At 41.9% G+C, this 17,612-nt stretch overlaps 1 protein-coding gene across 1 annotated transcript in view; it reads left to right on the forward strand.

Moving 5' to 3' along the window:
- The window catches only part of rapgefl1 (Rap guanine nucleotide exchange factor (GEF)-like 1), a 107,460-nt gene that overhangs the window by 19,568 nt on the left and 70,280 nt on the right, over positions 1-17,612 (forward strand). The window contains exon 2 of the mRNA XM_043674880.1: positions 13,432-14,014. Within this exon, the coding sequence (XP_043530815.1) occupies positions 13,627-14,014 (388 nt within the window). The 5' untranslated portion in view covers positions 13,432-13,626. The remainder of the gene's footprint in view (positions 1-13,431; positions 14,015-17,612) is intronic.

Raw genomic sequence — 17,612 nt, forward strand, 5'->3', positions numbered from 1 at the left:
ACCCTCCATCACCACCCTCTGTCTTCTACCTTTGAGCCAGTTCTGTATCCAAATGGCTAGTTCTCCCTGTATTCCGTGAGATCTAACCTTGCTAATCAGTCTCCCAAGGGGAACCTTGTCAAACGCCTTACTGAAGTCCATATTGATCACATCTACTGCTCTGCCCTCATCAATCTTCTTTGTTACGTCTTCAAAAAACTCAATCAAGTTTGTGAGAGTAAACTTCTGTGCTCTCTGGTGGCAAGCTTGGAGGCAGGAATGGCGTTAGATTTGTGAATTATGCCTGAATCCTGCCACATTCTCACCTCTGCCAACGTTCATGTTCTGGGCAAGAGTGCCCTTGAAAAGGAACAGCACAAGTCCCTTGCTGGCTCATTCAGCCTATTGGGTCCTTGGTTCAGTAATAGTGATATTAACAATTGGTGTCAGTGTCATATTTCAGATTGAACTATTCTCATCTGGCATTGATGTTGATGGAAGGAACTACGTTGTAGATGGAGGTTAAGATCAGATCAGCCATGATCTAATTCAAATTTCAGAATAGGTTTGAGGATCTGAATGGTCTTCTCCTGTTTAATGTTCTCTGAGATGGGATGGGGAAAATTGGCCAGTGTTTGAATTATTGTTCACCATTCATTGACTGCCCATACATTTGTGAGATGCCAATTGACATTGTCTCATTGGTCCAACCCTTGTCGTTTTGTCAATCTTCTTGAGTTCAAATTGCCAGTATTGATATTGTCAGATGAACAATTAATGCATTTCATGAAAGAGCTCTCATCTGCTGTTTCTCTGGAGCTATTTGAAGCAAGCTAATTTCAAGCAGATATATTTTTAACTACAGTGAATAACTGGCTGAGTTTTAAAATTTATTCCCGTTATCATTTTAAAGAAGAAATAATGAGAAATTAATTAGAGTGCAGACAGTGTATTTATTTAGCTATTAAGTACACCAAGTAAATTCATGAATTACATTAAGTAGGTTAAACTAAATATAGTTATTATGTTAACACGATAGTAATTGTGAGACAGTTGCAAAGAAAATGAATGGAGATAATTTGGGCATTGTACCAAGAATTGAGCCACTTTGAACTAAGAAATACATCCTTTGGTTTGAGCATATTTGTGAAATAACAAGGCAGGTGCTTTTAAAGTAAGTTTCTCTCAATGCTAAATTGAACATTTCCTATGAATTGGCAAACATGCAATCTCTTTTCCTCCTTTTATGTATCACAAGTAAACCATCACAAGGTTTTCAGACAAAGAATTATTTGCAATTTTTGCAGTGGCTGTCACAATGCTAGGACATAAAAGTGTTTGACAGCTGATGAAGCATTCTTAAAGTGCCATCATTGGTCTAATGTGGGAAACACCTCTGAATATCCATGCACAGTAAGCTCCCACAAATGTCAATGTGATGATGAACAGATCTGTTTTGATAACGTTGGTTGAAGTATAAATATAGGCCACTTCAGGGAGGGGGAATGGTTCTTGTGGTGTAGTGATAATATTTCTGCCTCTGGGCCAGGAGGTCTGGATTTAGTTCCCACCTGACCTGGAGGTGTCTCATAACATGTCCAAATGCGTTGATTAAAAATATTTTGTTAAATAAATATTGGCCTAGACATCAGGGTGAAATCCAGCAGCGCTTTGAAATAGCACCGAGGAATCTCATACTTCCATCTGACAGGGCAGAGGGGATCTTATTTTAGCATCTCATCTAAACGTGGAAGATTATATGCCAAATAATTCTCCGTAGACATCAAAGTATTTTATAGACTACTTCCATATGAAGATTAATCTTCTGTAAACCTACAGGACGCTCAGAAATATTTTTCTCTTTATTGTTTATTCAATCAATCGTCAAAATCTGTCTTACTGAATATCCAATTTCATTGAATTCCTATGATTCCAATCTACAGTTTCCTATTTATATGGAATTCCACATGTAACTTTCCCACTTGGAATCAGAGAATCCCGACAGTGTTGCAGCAGGCCATTAGGCCCATCGAGTCCACACTGCCCCTCTGAAGAATATCCTACCGAGACTCACATCCTTCTCTACTCTTGTAATGCTACTTTTCCCATGGCTCATCCACCGAACCTGCACATCCCTGTGTTTTATGGGCAGTTTAGCATGGCCAATCCATCTAACTTGCACATCTTTGGACTGTGGGAGGAAATCGGAACACTCTGAGGAAACCCATGTAGACACAGGGAGAACGTGCAAGCTCCACACAGACAGTCGCCGGAGGGTAGAATTGAACCCAGGTCCCTGGCACTGTGAGGCAGCAGTGCTAACCACTGAACTATCGTGCCGTGGTTTGGTTGGAAATTTGACATACACAAAATAGTTTCAATGAATACTTAACAGGGAAGGCAATCAGTTTAAGTATAACATAAATGCACTCTTTCATTTCTTTCTTGTTCTTTATCCTTCTTCATTTCCATTTTTATACATCAAAGGGAAAATATCCCTTCTCAGGCAGCATACCTCAAAAACTAATGGGTAAGTGTTTGAAAGTTTAATGAAGTGTTTCGCAGAAGAGAATGTTTAGAATATAATTTCAGTCCTGATAAATTGCAAGTATTCCTTCCATACCTGAACTCCCATAGATTAGTGCATCTTCTCACTGAGCAATACACCAGAGTTACTCAAGGAGCCAAGAAGAATTGATCTTTAAACTCGTCTTCCTTCCCCTTACCTCTTCCCCCTACATCCCCACAAAATTATTGAGTTAATGAAGAAACAATCCAATTTTGAATAAATGTTCTGCTTTAACTTTCAAATTGCTGCACTTTGAATTTTGATTCAGTCTGCCCATGGCTAACTAGTCTTCTTTACTGCCTGTAATGTATCGTGACTACAGGGAAATGGGAGCTGCTGGATGCCAGTGTGATTCAAAGCAGACTGTGTCTGCAGTAAGTCTCTGTGGCTGCAGGAACCTCGGCTCTGTGTTTGTGAACTGGACGTTAAGCTACAGAATCTGTGACGCCTCATAGAGGGGCAAAGTTAGCTGGATATTTCTCTTTGGATAGGGTCTTCTGACAGAGTGAAGTGTCAGGGCCAGAGGCGTTTGGCTGCAGATGAGATAGGTGAGGGAAACCCAGACTATAGGAGCCTTAGCCTTTGCAATTGTCCAACAGGCTTGAGGTTCTTTCAGCTGGTCTGGATGAGAGCAGGGTCTATAGTTGAATGAGCAAACTTTTTATGCAATTGTGTTGAAGAAGCCAGTCAGGTGGGGGAACACAAAAGAAATATAATGGTCGTAGGGGACACTGTAGGGAGGGGTATTGATATGGGGCAACATTTTCATGCAGAGGGTGGTGCGTATATGGAATATGCCAGAGAAAGTGGTGGATTACCAATATTTAAAAGTCATCTGGATGGGTATATGAATAAGAAGGGTTTAGAGGGATATATGCCAAGTGCTGGCAAATGGAACCAATTAGGTTAGGATAGCTGGTCAACATGGACGAGTTGGACCAAAGGGTCAGCCCTATGATTCTATAACTTTATTGTTCTCCCCAGAAGAGACAGTCCAGAAGGGTGTGTTGCCCACAAGGTGCTAGGGTTTGGGGCGGCACGGTGGCTCAGTGGTTAGCACTGCTGCCTCACAGTGCCAGGGACCCAGGTTCGATTACAGCTTTGGGTGACTGTGCAAACTCCACACAGACATTCTCCCTGTGTCTGCGTGGGTTTCCCCCCATAGTCCAAAGATGTACAGGTTAGGTGAATTGGCCAAGCTAAATTGCCCCTAGTGTTAGGTGCATTAGTCAGGGGTGAATGTAGGGGGGGTGGGTTTCTCTTTTGGAGGGTCGGTGTGGACTTGTTGGGCCAAAGGGCCTGTTTCCACACTGTAGGGAATCTAATCTGATCAGGGCTGAAGAGGAATATAGAGAATAATTTCTAAGGTAGAGATAGATCAATTCTTGATGAGCATGGGAGTGAAAAGTTATCGTGTAGGTAAGAACGTGGAGTAATCCCATCAGCCATGATTTTATTGACTGATGCAGTGGGCTGAAGGACCTATTGCGTTTGAATATTGCACTTAACTTGACAAAGAGCTGTATAAAATCTCACTTGTAAAAGCTTTTAGTAAAATCAAAGCGACACCAGATCAGCAGGATGCACAATCTTTTACTGCTGCTGTCATGTACCAGTAGGAGTTTCTTTTAACACCCTCATACCTGGGTTTAGGTTCACAACTCCTACAATAAAAGGCTCCATATGTCTGCATAATATCTTGGCAGAGCTGAAAATGCATTACATTGCTGAATATTCATGAAATATTTTTGACACATTTGCAATTTTTTTTTTAACAGAAATTGCTATCAGGCCTCCACAGTTTAAATTTGATATTCCATTAATATCTATTAATTTAGGATGTAGATTTGCTCACTGAGCTGGAAGGTTTGTTTTCAGATATTTCATCACCACACTAGGTAACATCATCAGTGAGCCTCCGGTAAAGCACTGGTGGTATGGCCTGCTTTTTATTTAGTGTTTACGTTTCCTTGGGTTGTTGATGTCATTTCCTTTGGTGATATCATTTCATGTTCTTTTTCTCAGGGGGTGGCAAATGGGATCCAAGTCAGTGTGTTTGTTGATAGAGTTCCGGTCCGAATGCCGTGCTTCTAGGAATTCTTGTGCGTGTTTCTGTTTGACTTGTCCTTGGATGGATGTGTTATCCCAGTCTTTCCTCATCTGTGTGTAAAGATACTAATGAGAGCTACAAACCTTCTCAAAACTCGCTATCTATTAATTTAACCTGTTATAAATACCTGTATTTGCACTTGTCCCCCTTTCTCTACAAATTTTGTGAGTGCTCACATTATTTTTCAGCAAATATTGCGATAGCTGCACCTTTTGAGTGATTTTACATGGTTAAATGAAAGAAAAGCCAGTTGCTCCAATATATTGTGAAACTTTCACTAAAAAGCACCTTTTAATTGACTTTTAAAGGAAGGTGAATACATCAAGATATGAATATTTTGCCTCCAATTGATGGAGGGTGATGGGATTGTTACAGTTTGTAGTTTAGAAGATCCAGCAGAGTTAGATATATCCTCTAGCCAGCAGCATAGTGTTCCATGGTGAGTAATGGGATGTAGTATTCTGTCCAAAAGCAATGAACCTTCTGACCCACAGTGAGCAGATATCGAAAATTGGCATCAATTACATGTCTCTCATACTCTCATTGAGATACTTCAATTTCTATCACATCTCAAATGCTGCTTTATGTCACAATTCAGACGTTTCCTTCTATTGCATATATTTAAAAGTAATCTTTTTTTTTAAAATTCAGGATCATACAAATTCAGTATCCCATTCCCACTTTCTCTCCATACCCCTTCATCCCTTTAACCACAAGGGCCCCGTACAGCTCCCTGTTGAATATATCTAATGAGCTGGCGCCAACAGCTTTCTTTGGTAGAGAATTCCACAGGTTCATAACTCTGAGTGAAAACAATTCTTCCTCAACTCAGTCCTGATTGGCTTACCCCTTATTCTTAGACTGTCCCCCAGTTATGGACTTTGCCAATATCGCAACCCACTCATTCCTCTAAATTCCAGTAAGTACAAGCCCATTATTCTAAGCATTGTATTGGGGTAGTAGTTTTTTTTTAAATTCTCAGATACAGTGCTTGGACACTGTTTTCACTATCTGGGATGCTGTACGTAAATTACTTCTATGCTTGTGTATCATTAGAAAGACAAGTTTACATTTAAGTCATGCCTTTCGCAATCGCAGTCTGTTTGAAAGCTGTTTGCTGCCAATGAAGTGGCGTCACTGTTTCAATGTTGGCAAAACAATAGCCAACGTGTACATGACCAGCTGAAGAACTCCTACAAATGGAAGTAGATAATCTCTTTATATCATGCTAATGGAAATTGGCTTGTACTACTGATCTGCATCAAAACTGCGCCATGGAATCTTTTACACCCACCTGAGAGGGCTTACAGGAACTCAGTAATGCCTCACCTGAAAGATTGCCCATCACTCAGAGTTATGAACCTGTGGAATTCTCTACCAAAGAAAGCTGTTGGCGCCAGCTCGTTAGATATATTCAACAGGGAGCTGTACGGGGCCCTTGTGGTTAAAGGGATGAAGGGGTATGGAGAGAAAGTGGGAATGGGATACTGAATTTGTATGATCCTGTCTTTTTTTTAAAAAAGTATTCTACCCAGGGCTGTGCTGAAGTGGCAGTCTGAACTGTTTGCTCTCGAGTCCTTGGAGTGGGACCTCTGACTCAGAGGGACTAACTGAGCCACAAACAAGATTTTGTTGTTCACTGGTGTATCTTAATGAATGAAGTTTTTATGTAAAGAGTTTTACAAAATTCCAACTATGATAAAATTGTCCTATAGGATAGAAAGTGAGCTAGTCGACATTAATGGAACGAGGCATGTGTGTTTTTTTTTAAATCAGTTTGGCTGATCAACTTTGTAAAACACTAATATATTAAGCAAAATATTGACTGGCTGTTATTAAAGACAATGATTTACCAGTTCAGGCGCAATGGGCTTAAATAGCCTGCTGTCCAAAGCCACTCTGATTCGGTGCCAGTCAGAATGCTTCGTTGCTTTCCCCAAGGTATTTCCTAACCCATGGAATTTTCTTTTGCCCCAAGAATATAAACCATGCAATAAATGCACACCAGATGCAATATTTTTCTACTCTACCTGGATCATTGATATGAACAAATGCTCATGAAGGATGATAGTCTTGCTAATGTCCTTTGCTATACCAATTTATAAAAGGAACATCAAGCGAGGGAAATTTGATGTTTCATGTATGGACCTGTTAAAATAAATTAGTATTAAGGTGTGGAATTGTGAAAGTGGATGGAGGTTTTTTTAAATTAACCTACTACTTTATACAGAGGGTCTGAATACTATTCAATGCCAGTGGATGCTTAGCGAGAAAGAATGTAAAATCACTGTGATCAATATCTAGCAAAGGAGAAAGAATACAGAACAGATGCTCAACGTATTTTCAAAGTTGATACCCGAGTTGAGACTGTGAATCTATCTGGAAAGATTAAACAGCTTGGGGCTTTCATCACTGAAAAAGGAAAAAAAAACTGAACAAAATAAAATGAAAGAACTGCAGATGCTAATGGAAATTGGCTTGTACTACTGATCTGCATCAAAACTGCGCCATGGGATTTTTTACACCCACCTGAGAGGGCTTACAGGAACTCAGTAATGCCTCACCTGAAAGATTGCACATCCTGACAGGGAAGCACTGTATCTGAGAATTTAAACTGCAGATGCTGGAAACCCGAAACAAAACAGAAATTGCTGAAAAAGTTCAATAGGTCTGGCAGTATTTGTGGAGAGAAATCAGAGTTAACTGATTGGCTCATGAATGAGAAAGGTGCATTGTGACCTGGTTCAGGCCTAAATCCTTGTGGTGTCAAATGATTGTCCCCAAATAATTCAATAGCTTGACAGCATTGAGCTTGTTTCATTCAATACCAATGCTTTGCAGTCTGTATCCTTCTTCAAGTCCAGGCTGATGCAAGGCTTCTCTTTATATCTTAAACTGATTTTTCATTTGAAGCAATGTGCAGCCTCAGTTATACATTTTGTTTTGTGTTGCATGTCTGACTGGCTGTGGATCAGGAGAGCACAGGCGCCAGTATAAAGAAGTTCGTGGTTGCATTTTCCTGTATTTTTGTGTAAGCCCAAAGACAACTGAGATCAAAAAGACCTCCATTAATCTGGGAATTTGCATAAATTCATTCTTTAAAACTTTCTGTTGACTGCTATAGCTTTGTGACAATGCAGATGATGAATAAGGTCAAAGCCCTGCTCCAGTGGGGCCATGGGACATTCAGAAGGGTCCGGAGATGTCTCTGTTGCTTGACTGTAGGCTGGGGGACTTCAAGACCCGGGGGCACTTTTTTAAGGTGGGAGGAAAGAGATTTAAGAAGGGCAAACCTTTTACACAGAGAGTGGAATGAACTTCCTAAGGAAATGGTAGACATGGTTGCAATTCCATTTAAAATTCATTTGAATCAGTACATGAATAAGAAGTATTTGGAGGGATATGAGCCAGGAGCTAAGCAGGTGGGGCGAGTTAAATTTGGGATTATGTTCGGCATGGACTGATTGGACCAAAGGAGTCTGTTACTGTGCTCTATGACTCTACAACTCCTCCCTACTAATTGTTGTGAAATTGCTCCACCATGGCCAGGAATCCGAGTTGGCATCCAAGAATTTTAAGGATTTTCCAAAGTCTATCTTTGCTCACAGTGCAGAATGCCTTGGTGTGATCAAAAAAAGTAACATACTGGCCCTAGTTTTGCTGGTGATGCTTTTCTTTTTGTTTGTCTAAGTGCACGCCCAGGTCTGTGGTGCACCTATTGGATCTCAAATGACACCAGCTCTCTCGGGTGGGAGGTTTTTTTCTGCAATGATGGTTTCAAGTCAGTTCAGAAGTAGTCCAGCCAGGATCTTCCCAGTAATAGGAAGGATGATGATCCCACAGTCGTTGGAATAGTCTTGCTCTACCTCCTTTGTTTTTGTACAGAGTGTTGATAGTAGTGTCACAAAGATCCTGTGGAGCACTAAGACAAAAACAGGAGAAACTCAGCAACTCTGGCAGCATCGGTAGAGAGAGAGTAACAGAGTTACCATTTTGAATCCACTGTGACTCTTCAGAACTGAAGAAGGTTCCAGTATTGCAGTGCAATGTTGCCCTGTTCCCAGCAGTCCATGAAAATCTCATGGAGTGTGTAGGTTAGGCCCACCATAGTTCAAGGCCTCAGTTGAATTCCAAGGGCTTTAATGCTCTCCATCTGGTTGATATCAGTCACAGTTTCCTCCAGAGCTGAGTTTGTAATGACTTTTATTTTGATAGGAGGTCATTGATGCGGTTTCTGGCAGTATCATGTACTGTGTACTTGAACATAAAGAGTGGATTGATCCAACTTAATGGTGTGGCTGGACAAATCGGTCCCCACAATGAAATCTGGCTTGATTGCTGTTTTCTTTTTGTCCGTTAACATGGTGATTAGACATTTACACACGACTGCAGCTTTTCTTTAAGAGAATAAAAATGTATTACATAAAGGAAGAAACAAACCAAGCTATCAAAATGTTAGAACGATCTCACACAGAGCAAATCAAAGTGATGAATTCTACCTGTCAACATGATTTTTTCCACATATCTGAAAATATAAATTTTCTCAATTGTAATAACTTAGAGATTTCTAACTGAACTCTCCTGGTTTGGAAGATTCACAAATTAAACCTTTCCACTAAAGTGACAGGTTCCCTGAATTAACATAAACTCCTCCTAGGAGAAAAACTAAATTTGCTTCTAAACTCAAATCTGGTGCCTTCTGCACTGAATGTTTTGAAACATGTACGTCTTAGATTCTTCTGAACTTATAAACAAAACTAATGGTCTTACATATTTACCCTAACCATTGTACACCCAACCATGTAAACATTCCTGATGAAGAGCTTTTGCCCGAAACGTTGATTTTTCTGCTCCTCGGATGCTGCCTGACCTGCTGTGCTTTTCCAGCACCACTCTGATCTAAACTCTGATTTCCAGCATCTGCAGTCCTCACTTTTGCCACGCAAACATTGTTCATTGCCACTCTAAGTCTGCTGTCACTTGCTTTCTGACAATATGCTGGATTTGGTCATCGTTCTGGAAAGATTTTGACCTTGTTTTATTTTGAGAAACCCTTTGCAGAAGTAACAAATAACTATCTACCTCTGTTTTGAAACCCAAATTCTAAAAATGCTATTACATATGTAAACAATGCATTTCTCTTTAAAGGGGTCAAGACTTAGTATACAGTACTAGGAGAAAACATAATTCTCAATTGCCTTTTCAAAATTCCACACCCTGGTATTAATTTAGTTAGACAGGTCTGTACATGGTGCAGCAGGATCCATAAAATCTCATTCACTTGTATTCAGATTCATTCATGTTGGGGAGAAAATGCATGTGGTGTACATTGATTGTGGTTGAACGTCTTGAGACAACAGATACATAATTCCCACTTGCAGCATAAGATGGTCACTGATAAATCCAATAAAAATTGAGGGAAAAACTGCTTCAGTCTGAGAATGGTGTGAATATGGAGCACACTAAGGCTGGGGATGGATTTTACAGACTCCCATGATGCTGCTCCTTCACTGTTACTTGGTCAAAAATCCTGCAACTCCCTGACAAAAGCATTGTGGGTGTCCCTGCACCAAATGGACTGGAGGAGTTCAAGAAGGCAGCTCATCATCATCTTGTCAAGGGTGACTTGGGATGGGCCTTAAATGCTGGCCCAGTCAGCAACACACATCCCCTGTATTAATTTTTTTAAAAAGGGTGAGGGGATTGGAAGGGAGAAGAATGCAAGGTTAAAGTGGCCTTGCCCTCTGTCAAAACTGTTCATGAACTAATTTGGATGAATATAGTAGTGAGTGGCTGGGGGCAGTGTAGTCTGTTGGATTGAGGAGGTTCTGATTGCGAATAGCATGAGACATGAGTTGCTAATCGGGGAAAGACCAAGAATGCGAGACTTGACTCCAAGACTTAAACTGGAATAGTGGAACTTGGAAGAGGCTAAGATCTGACTGACAAAATGAATTTTTTTTAATGCTTTTTCTTTTTTTCCCTTTTTCTCATCTCTACTGAATCATCAGGGGATACAGTTGCAGAGGTTTCTGTAGTCGCTTGATCCAATGACTATTCTTAATCTATAGGACTGTTGGGTGACTGCATTTGCACCATATCATTGTGCTGGAGCCTATATTTATCTAGCATTCATGCATATGTTTGGTATCACTGGCTAGTGGCTAGATGTGAGCTGTTGTATTTTCTTTTCCCTCCCAGGCCCAAGTGTGTTGAGGCCACTTGTGGCCATCTTTTTCTGGCCTGCAGTTAACCTACTGAGTCCTTGATTGTGCCTGGGACCTTCCTGGTCTTCAGTCCTACACAAGAGAAAGGTCTGAAAACATCAGGCTTCATTCTGTCTTCTGCAAAAAAAAGTAATACCATTTTTTAATTTCCTTACTCAATATTTTATTTCTGCTACACTCATTAGAGTTTGAAAAGAAGAATTTATAGAATACCACAACAGGGAAATATTGAGTACTGATGGCCAGTGGTATTCATATCAAAACTGGCAACTCTTCTGACACCTAAGGGTTAATCAGACTGAAATAACTCAATTTTCCGATCTGTAGCTTCTGTTTGCCATTCAAAGTGATGACCAATGGTGTGATCAAGAATGATTATTATTTGTTTATATTTAGCATACACCCAGTCTAGTTATTTTGAAGTTTGTCCTTCCGTGTCCATGCTTCTGCCAGGCTGTTGAGCAAAGCAGTGATGTGTGTTCGATGCAGCGCATGTTAGCGTAAAAAAGCTTATTCAGCAATTTGTTAAATTAAACTACGTTTGTTTTCCTAATTTTCTTGGGGAGGGATGGGATGGGGAAAGTGTGTGAATGGTATGGAGCAATGTTTCTAAAGGAAAGTAATTTCTCTTGCTAATAGTGAGACCATTATCCATCAGTTAGAGTGATAGGTTGAGCATTTCCCCTTGCACCCCATGTGGTGTGGTGAGTAGCGACCTTGGGTAACCTCTGTCAGTGTGACTAACGTTAAGATTGTACGGAAGCCTGTAGGACCCGTTGTGTCACCACCACTCCCCCACCTCCACCAGCACCACCAGCCCCACTCAATGCAATTCTTTGCTTACTACTGACCCTCATTGTTACTCTCCTCTCCTGGAAGTTCTGGGAGTCGATCCAAGACAATTGGATCCCATGGGAGCTTGTTCAAGTGACCATTTGTCATGGTGAGACTGGACAGGTCATTGTTCAACCTCAGGGGGCGGGGGGAGGACTTGCATCAGAATTGGAGTTTATCCTGTTCAGTGTGAGTTCTTTATTTTAATATAGTGAGTTGTTATGATCTAGATTGCATAGCCTCAGAGGGTAGTGGAAGCAGATGCAACAGTCACTTTCTTAAGGGATTGGATGTATACTTTGAAAGGGATAAAAATAGCAGGGCTGTGGGGAGTAAGACTAATTAGCTAGCTCTCAAAAGGCCAGCACAGACGTGAAGGGTCAAGTGATCTTCTTAAGTGCTGTACGATTCCATGATTCTGTGCACCTTTCCAGCAAGCGACTGAATTGTAACCAGGAGCAGGAATCCTGACTAATTTATAATCCTGGGGTCTTGGAAATATTATAACCTCCAGCTGACATTGCATGAGGATTTCACCTCACTTTGTAGTAGTAACCAACAAAATTGAATTGTGATAAGGGGTGATGGTGCTGGAGGAAACACGATGGATTTGACATTCTTCCACACAATCTTGAAGTTAGGCACATTGACAGAGGTTACATATGGGCAGCACAGTGTCTCAGTGGTGAGCATTGCCACCTCACAGCGCCAGGGACCTGGGTTTGATTTCATACTGGGGCAGTGTATCTGTGTGGAGTTTGCACATCCACCCTGTGTCTGTGTGGGTTTCCTCCCATAGTCCAGAGATGTGAAGGTTAGGCAGATTGGCCATGATAATTGCCCATAGTGTCCAGGCTAGGTGGATTACCCATGGGGAATACAGGGTTGTCGGGATATAGTAGGTGGGTGGGTCTGGGTGGGATGCTCTTTGGAAGATCAGTGCGGACCCGATGGGCCGAATGGCCTGCTTCTGCACTGTAGGGATTATATGATTTGATTTGGAATTTTCTAAGCAAAGGTCATTTCTGTTTGGCGAGACCTGAAGAAACAAAGAAAACCTAACAAATTGGGCACTCTTATCATAAATTGTCAGGTGGAATTGGAGGTTTAATAGTTAATCCTGTACCAACACTGAGCTGCATGGTGCTGTGGATTCCGTCTTGTCCCTGGACCTCACTGTGTTTCCATTCTCAGTCTGGCAACATGGGCTGGGGAGGTTTGGGAGTAGCTAATGGGGAGTAAGTGTTAGACGAGGGGGTAAACGCTAATCCTGGAAGGGTTTAAATTTTGGCACGAATTTCACCGTGAGATTCTGCCCAGCAGCCGATTACAGAGCAGCAGGAGTGGGACCTGGGAAGCAGCTCCATTGCATTACTGCAGGGGCCAGACGTCAGATGTGCTGTTATCTGGAAAGGACTTTGGGATACCTTGCAGACACTAAGAGTGCGATCCAAATGCAAATCTTTCTTAGCTGCCTATTCATGCATGGAATGGTGAATGGCAGTGGGAGGGAGTTAAGGAAAGATGCTGGCTCATGAAAAGAGGGGAGGATTTAAAGGGTTAAATTGCGAAGAACTTTAAAACAAGATTTGAGTCTCTGGTAAATCCCTTTCTACTATTTTCAAGGTTTGGGATTCATTTTACTGACTGTCTAGCATCTTGTCTGATTACTGCTGTGTTGTTTTTGCCTCTTTTTCCCTCTCACCTACTAGTATCAGCTTGCAGACTGCCATGGAAATTCCTGTTTTGCTTCAAACAGTCAATGGGAGTGAATTGCCCTCCAGCGTTGTGTTCGCCTTCGTTTGAAACAAACAGCCTTCACGATGAGGTAGAGCCCCGCCCAGAAAAGCACAGGCGTTCAGACTCGCTGAGAGTACTCCTTCAGTCCCGATCAGTATTCCAAGACGATGACAGGGATGAAGCAGATAGAGAAATTTCTGAAGAAACAAACCTCGACTCTGACCAGAAGCCGCGTGGAAAAGGATGGCATTTTCCCAGGGACCCTGAAGCGGCGTCCGAGCGCCTCCAAAATACTCCCATTCCTAAAGGACACAGTGTCTGGCAGTGACAGCCCCAGCCCCAAAGATGAGTTTAGCCCGGACATCGGATGCCTGGAGAGTAAATGGACAGACACAGAGGACGACCTGACCAGTCCTTCCCTGTCATCGGGGGAAATCAGCCCCAATGGGTCCACTCTCAGCAGTAAGTTGTGGCATCTCTCAGACACCCCTGAGAACATCGTGGAGCACGTGCTGGAGGGACTGCTAGAGACAACCAAGAACGGTACGGATGCAGGTAAGTGTGAAAACATGGTGAAGGTCTAGTGCTAGAGGAAGCAGCATCAATGAGCCACTCGAAATGGAGTATATTTAGGTGAGGCTGTGGATCAATGGTAATTTCACTGTACCGCTAATCCAGAGTCCCAGGCTGTTCCACGGGTTTGAATGGGACACCTTATTGGCATTGACTCCAAGAGCAAGGAAGTTATGATGGAACAGTTTATAATAATTAGTCCACAGCTAGAGTGCAGTTCTGGTTGTCAAACTTTAGGAAGGATGTGACTGCACTAGACAAGGTGCAGAAGAACCTTGATGTTACCTGTCACCTATGAAGAGAAACGAGATAGACTAGGATTGTCATTCTTGGAGCAGAGAAGTCTGTGGGGAGAATCTGAGGTGTATAAAATTCTGAGGGGTATGGACAAGTTAATAAGTAGAAGCTTTTCCCTTTAGTAGTGGAGTAATTAACCGGGGAACAGTTTTTAAAGAAAGGAAATTTAGAGGGGATTTAAGGAAAAATATTTTCACCTGGAAGGTATCAGAAACTTAGCATTTGAAAGGGTAGTTGATGGAGCAGTCCTTAAAACAGTTAAAAAGTATTTGGCTGAAATGCAATTATCACACAGTCAGGTCAAATGCTCGATAAAAATATTAGACTAGATAGATGCTTGATGACTAATGCAGATATGATGGGCTAAAGACCCCCTTTTCATGCTGTTGAAAGCTCTATGACTCTTTCTAATGCTCATCCTACCAAGGCAGGTGGTGAAATTTGGATTCAGTACAAAACCTTGAATTAAACGTCCTTAAGATATTGGAGCAGAATTAAGCCATTTGGCCGAAGAGCCTGTTTCCGCACTGTAGGGAATCTAATCTAAGCTAATCTAACTTCCTTGGCTGCATGCCAGAAAGTGCACATTTTGTTAAAGCCCACTTAAAGCTTGCCCAAGATGCAAGTAAAATACTACGAGTGGTTTCAGCCTTCCAAAACTTCATTCTCATTCCAAACCTTAAATGTCTTTGTGGTCTTTGAAAGATATTTTGCAATTGGATGATGGCTGAAATTATAGCCTTATGTAAACAGGATGTGGCTCTCCATTGAATATGAGTGCTGAACCAGAGACACGAATTTGTGACAAAATACTAATTTTACAAAACAGTCAGCAAACTTAGGTTAAGTTTCTGTTTCCCTCAAAAGTTTGAGAAGATCCAACTATTCCAGTAAACGCTGCAGGGATTCTATTCCCCCATTACGAAATTAGCTTTGATGATGATGACATGTGGATCACTTCAAAAAAGCTTTTCTTCATGTGGGAAGGAATGGTTTTCTCTGCTTTGTTTTGTTCCTGTTATTGGTTTCTCGAGGACAAACATTTTGGGAAACCACTTCTGCAATTAATTGGAGTCCATATGGCTGGTTGCAAACAGCCCGCTTGGTGACAAGTGGGCTACCCATTAGCACATCCCACCATCAACATACCGGGGTTATCCTTGACCAGAAACTTCATTTAAATGCTGAGGTCACAAGGGAATTCTGCAGCAAGTTGCTATCCTCCTGACTTTCCATGGCCTGGTTACCATTCTACAAAGCTAAGGTGAGGGGGAATATGGTGGAATGTTTTCCACTTGCTTGGATGACTGCAGTTCTAATAACATTTGGAGCTTAACACCAGCCAAGACAAAACAGACCACTACATCAGCACCCTACCCACCACCCTCCCCTCCATCACCGGAGAGTACCAGCTGTAATCTGCTGTGCCACAAGATTCCATTGACAATACCTTACAGACTCATGACCAGTCTGTACCTCATCAATCTATATGCGGATAGCCCGAGCTAAACTAGCTATGAGTGCAGATAGTTTGTCCCACGTGGAGAAATGATGATGTAATGGTAATGTCACTGGTGTAAAAATCCACACATACCGGCTAATGCTGTGGGTACATGGGTTCAAATTCTGGCAAAAAAAGCTGGTCAAAATGAATTAATCCTGGTCGCCACACTACCTGAAGGATATGGAGGTTTTGGAAATGGCACAGAAGTGGTTTACCAGGATGTCGCCTGGTTTGGTGGGTATTAGCTATGAGGAGAGATTGGACAAACCTGGTCTGTTTACACTTGAAAGTCGAAGGCTGAGGGGCCCCCTGATAGAAGTTCACAAATGAGAGGCGTGGATAGAATGGATAATCAGAGTCTTTTTCTCAGGGTATGGATGTCAGTTACTAGGAGACATGAGTTTAAGGTAAAAACAGAGTAGGCTTAAAGGAGATGTGAGAGGCAGATTTTACAGAGAGGGTGTTCAGTCCCTAGAATACACTGTCAGAGGAGATGATAGCAACATTGAAGAGGCATCGTAACAGAGATACAAATTGGCAGGGAAAGGAGGGTTACAGATCATAAAGAAACAAAAGGTTTTCAGTTTAGAAAGGCATCATGTTGGTGCAATATTGATGTGTTTCAGGGCCCTTTGCTGTGCTATATTACTCTTTGATCCAAACCAGGCATGACCATACATGGTCTGGCCTATGAGACATCAGTGATGTGGTGGACTACCTTGGGAATGGTCCAGCAAACTGCATAATTCAAGGGCAATGGGGGATGGGCAACAGATGCTGGGATGCCCTAATCCCATGAAAGAATAAATGAAACAGAAAGGTGGATATGGTGATTGAAGTGAATGGATAAGCTCAAGAAGATGGAGTGATGGATGGAGTCATGCATACCAGATGATTGTGAATGTGTTCTAGGGACTTCGGTTCAATCCCACAATTGCGCGTCCAGTGTTCCCTCTAAGCTGCAGGGCTATTCCGAGGTTTTGCACACTGGCATGTTGACATTCCGACTTCAGGAGTGAATGCTGCATGTGGACCTCGGAGACTTGTGGAATGCGAAAATAGATATTTTCCTTATCAACCTTTTCAGAGATGTTAATGCAGGTGGGATTTGAACCTGGGCATCCTGGCTCAAAGGTAGGTTCACTACCACATGCCACAACAGCTCTCTGCACCGAGAAAGTAAATTAGAGAGAGTATTGACAACAACTGGTGGAGATTGAATTGCAATTAATAAAAATCTGGAATTGGGAAAGATGGTGGGGTAGTGTTAATGTAGTGCAGCTAGTAAATTAGAGACCCAAGAAAATGCTGTGGAGCCAGTGGAGTTCAAAGAAAGGCTATTTCCGAGCAAGGAGATCCAGGTTCATGTCCCACCTGATCCAAAGGTGTGTAATAATGTCTCTGAGCAGGTTGATTAGATATATCTGAAACACAGGAATTGAAAACTGCATCGGGCTCATGAGTGTCCTTTAGGGAAGGAAACCTACCACCCTTCTTTGTTCTGACTGACATGTGACTCCAGACTTGTGGCAATGTGGTTCACTCTTAACTGAAGTCTGAAATGGCGGCACAAGCCACTTGGTCAAGGGCAACAAATGCTGGCTTTGCCAGTAAAGCCCAAAGGCCATGGAAAGGTAGGAAGCAAAATAAAGATGATGTGAGTAGCCGTGTAAAATGCCACACAGACACACTGCTCTCTCTGGGTTTCACATGAGATCAGAAACCCCATCCTTGACCGCTCCCAGTGAGTGGTTCTATCTGATTAGAAATCAATGCAGG

This window comes from Chiloscyllium plagiosum, chromosome 33 (genome assembly GCF_004010195.1).
Source record: "Chiloscyllium plagiosum isolate BGI_BamShark_2017 chromosome 33, ASM401019v2, whole genome shotgun sequence".
In the NCBI taxonomy this organism is placed as follows: Eukaryota; Metazoa; Chordata; class Chondrichthyes; order Orectolobiformes; family Hemiscylliidae; genus Chiloscyllium; species Chiloscyllium plagiosum.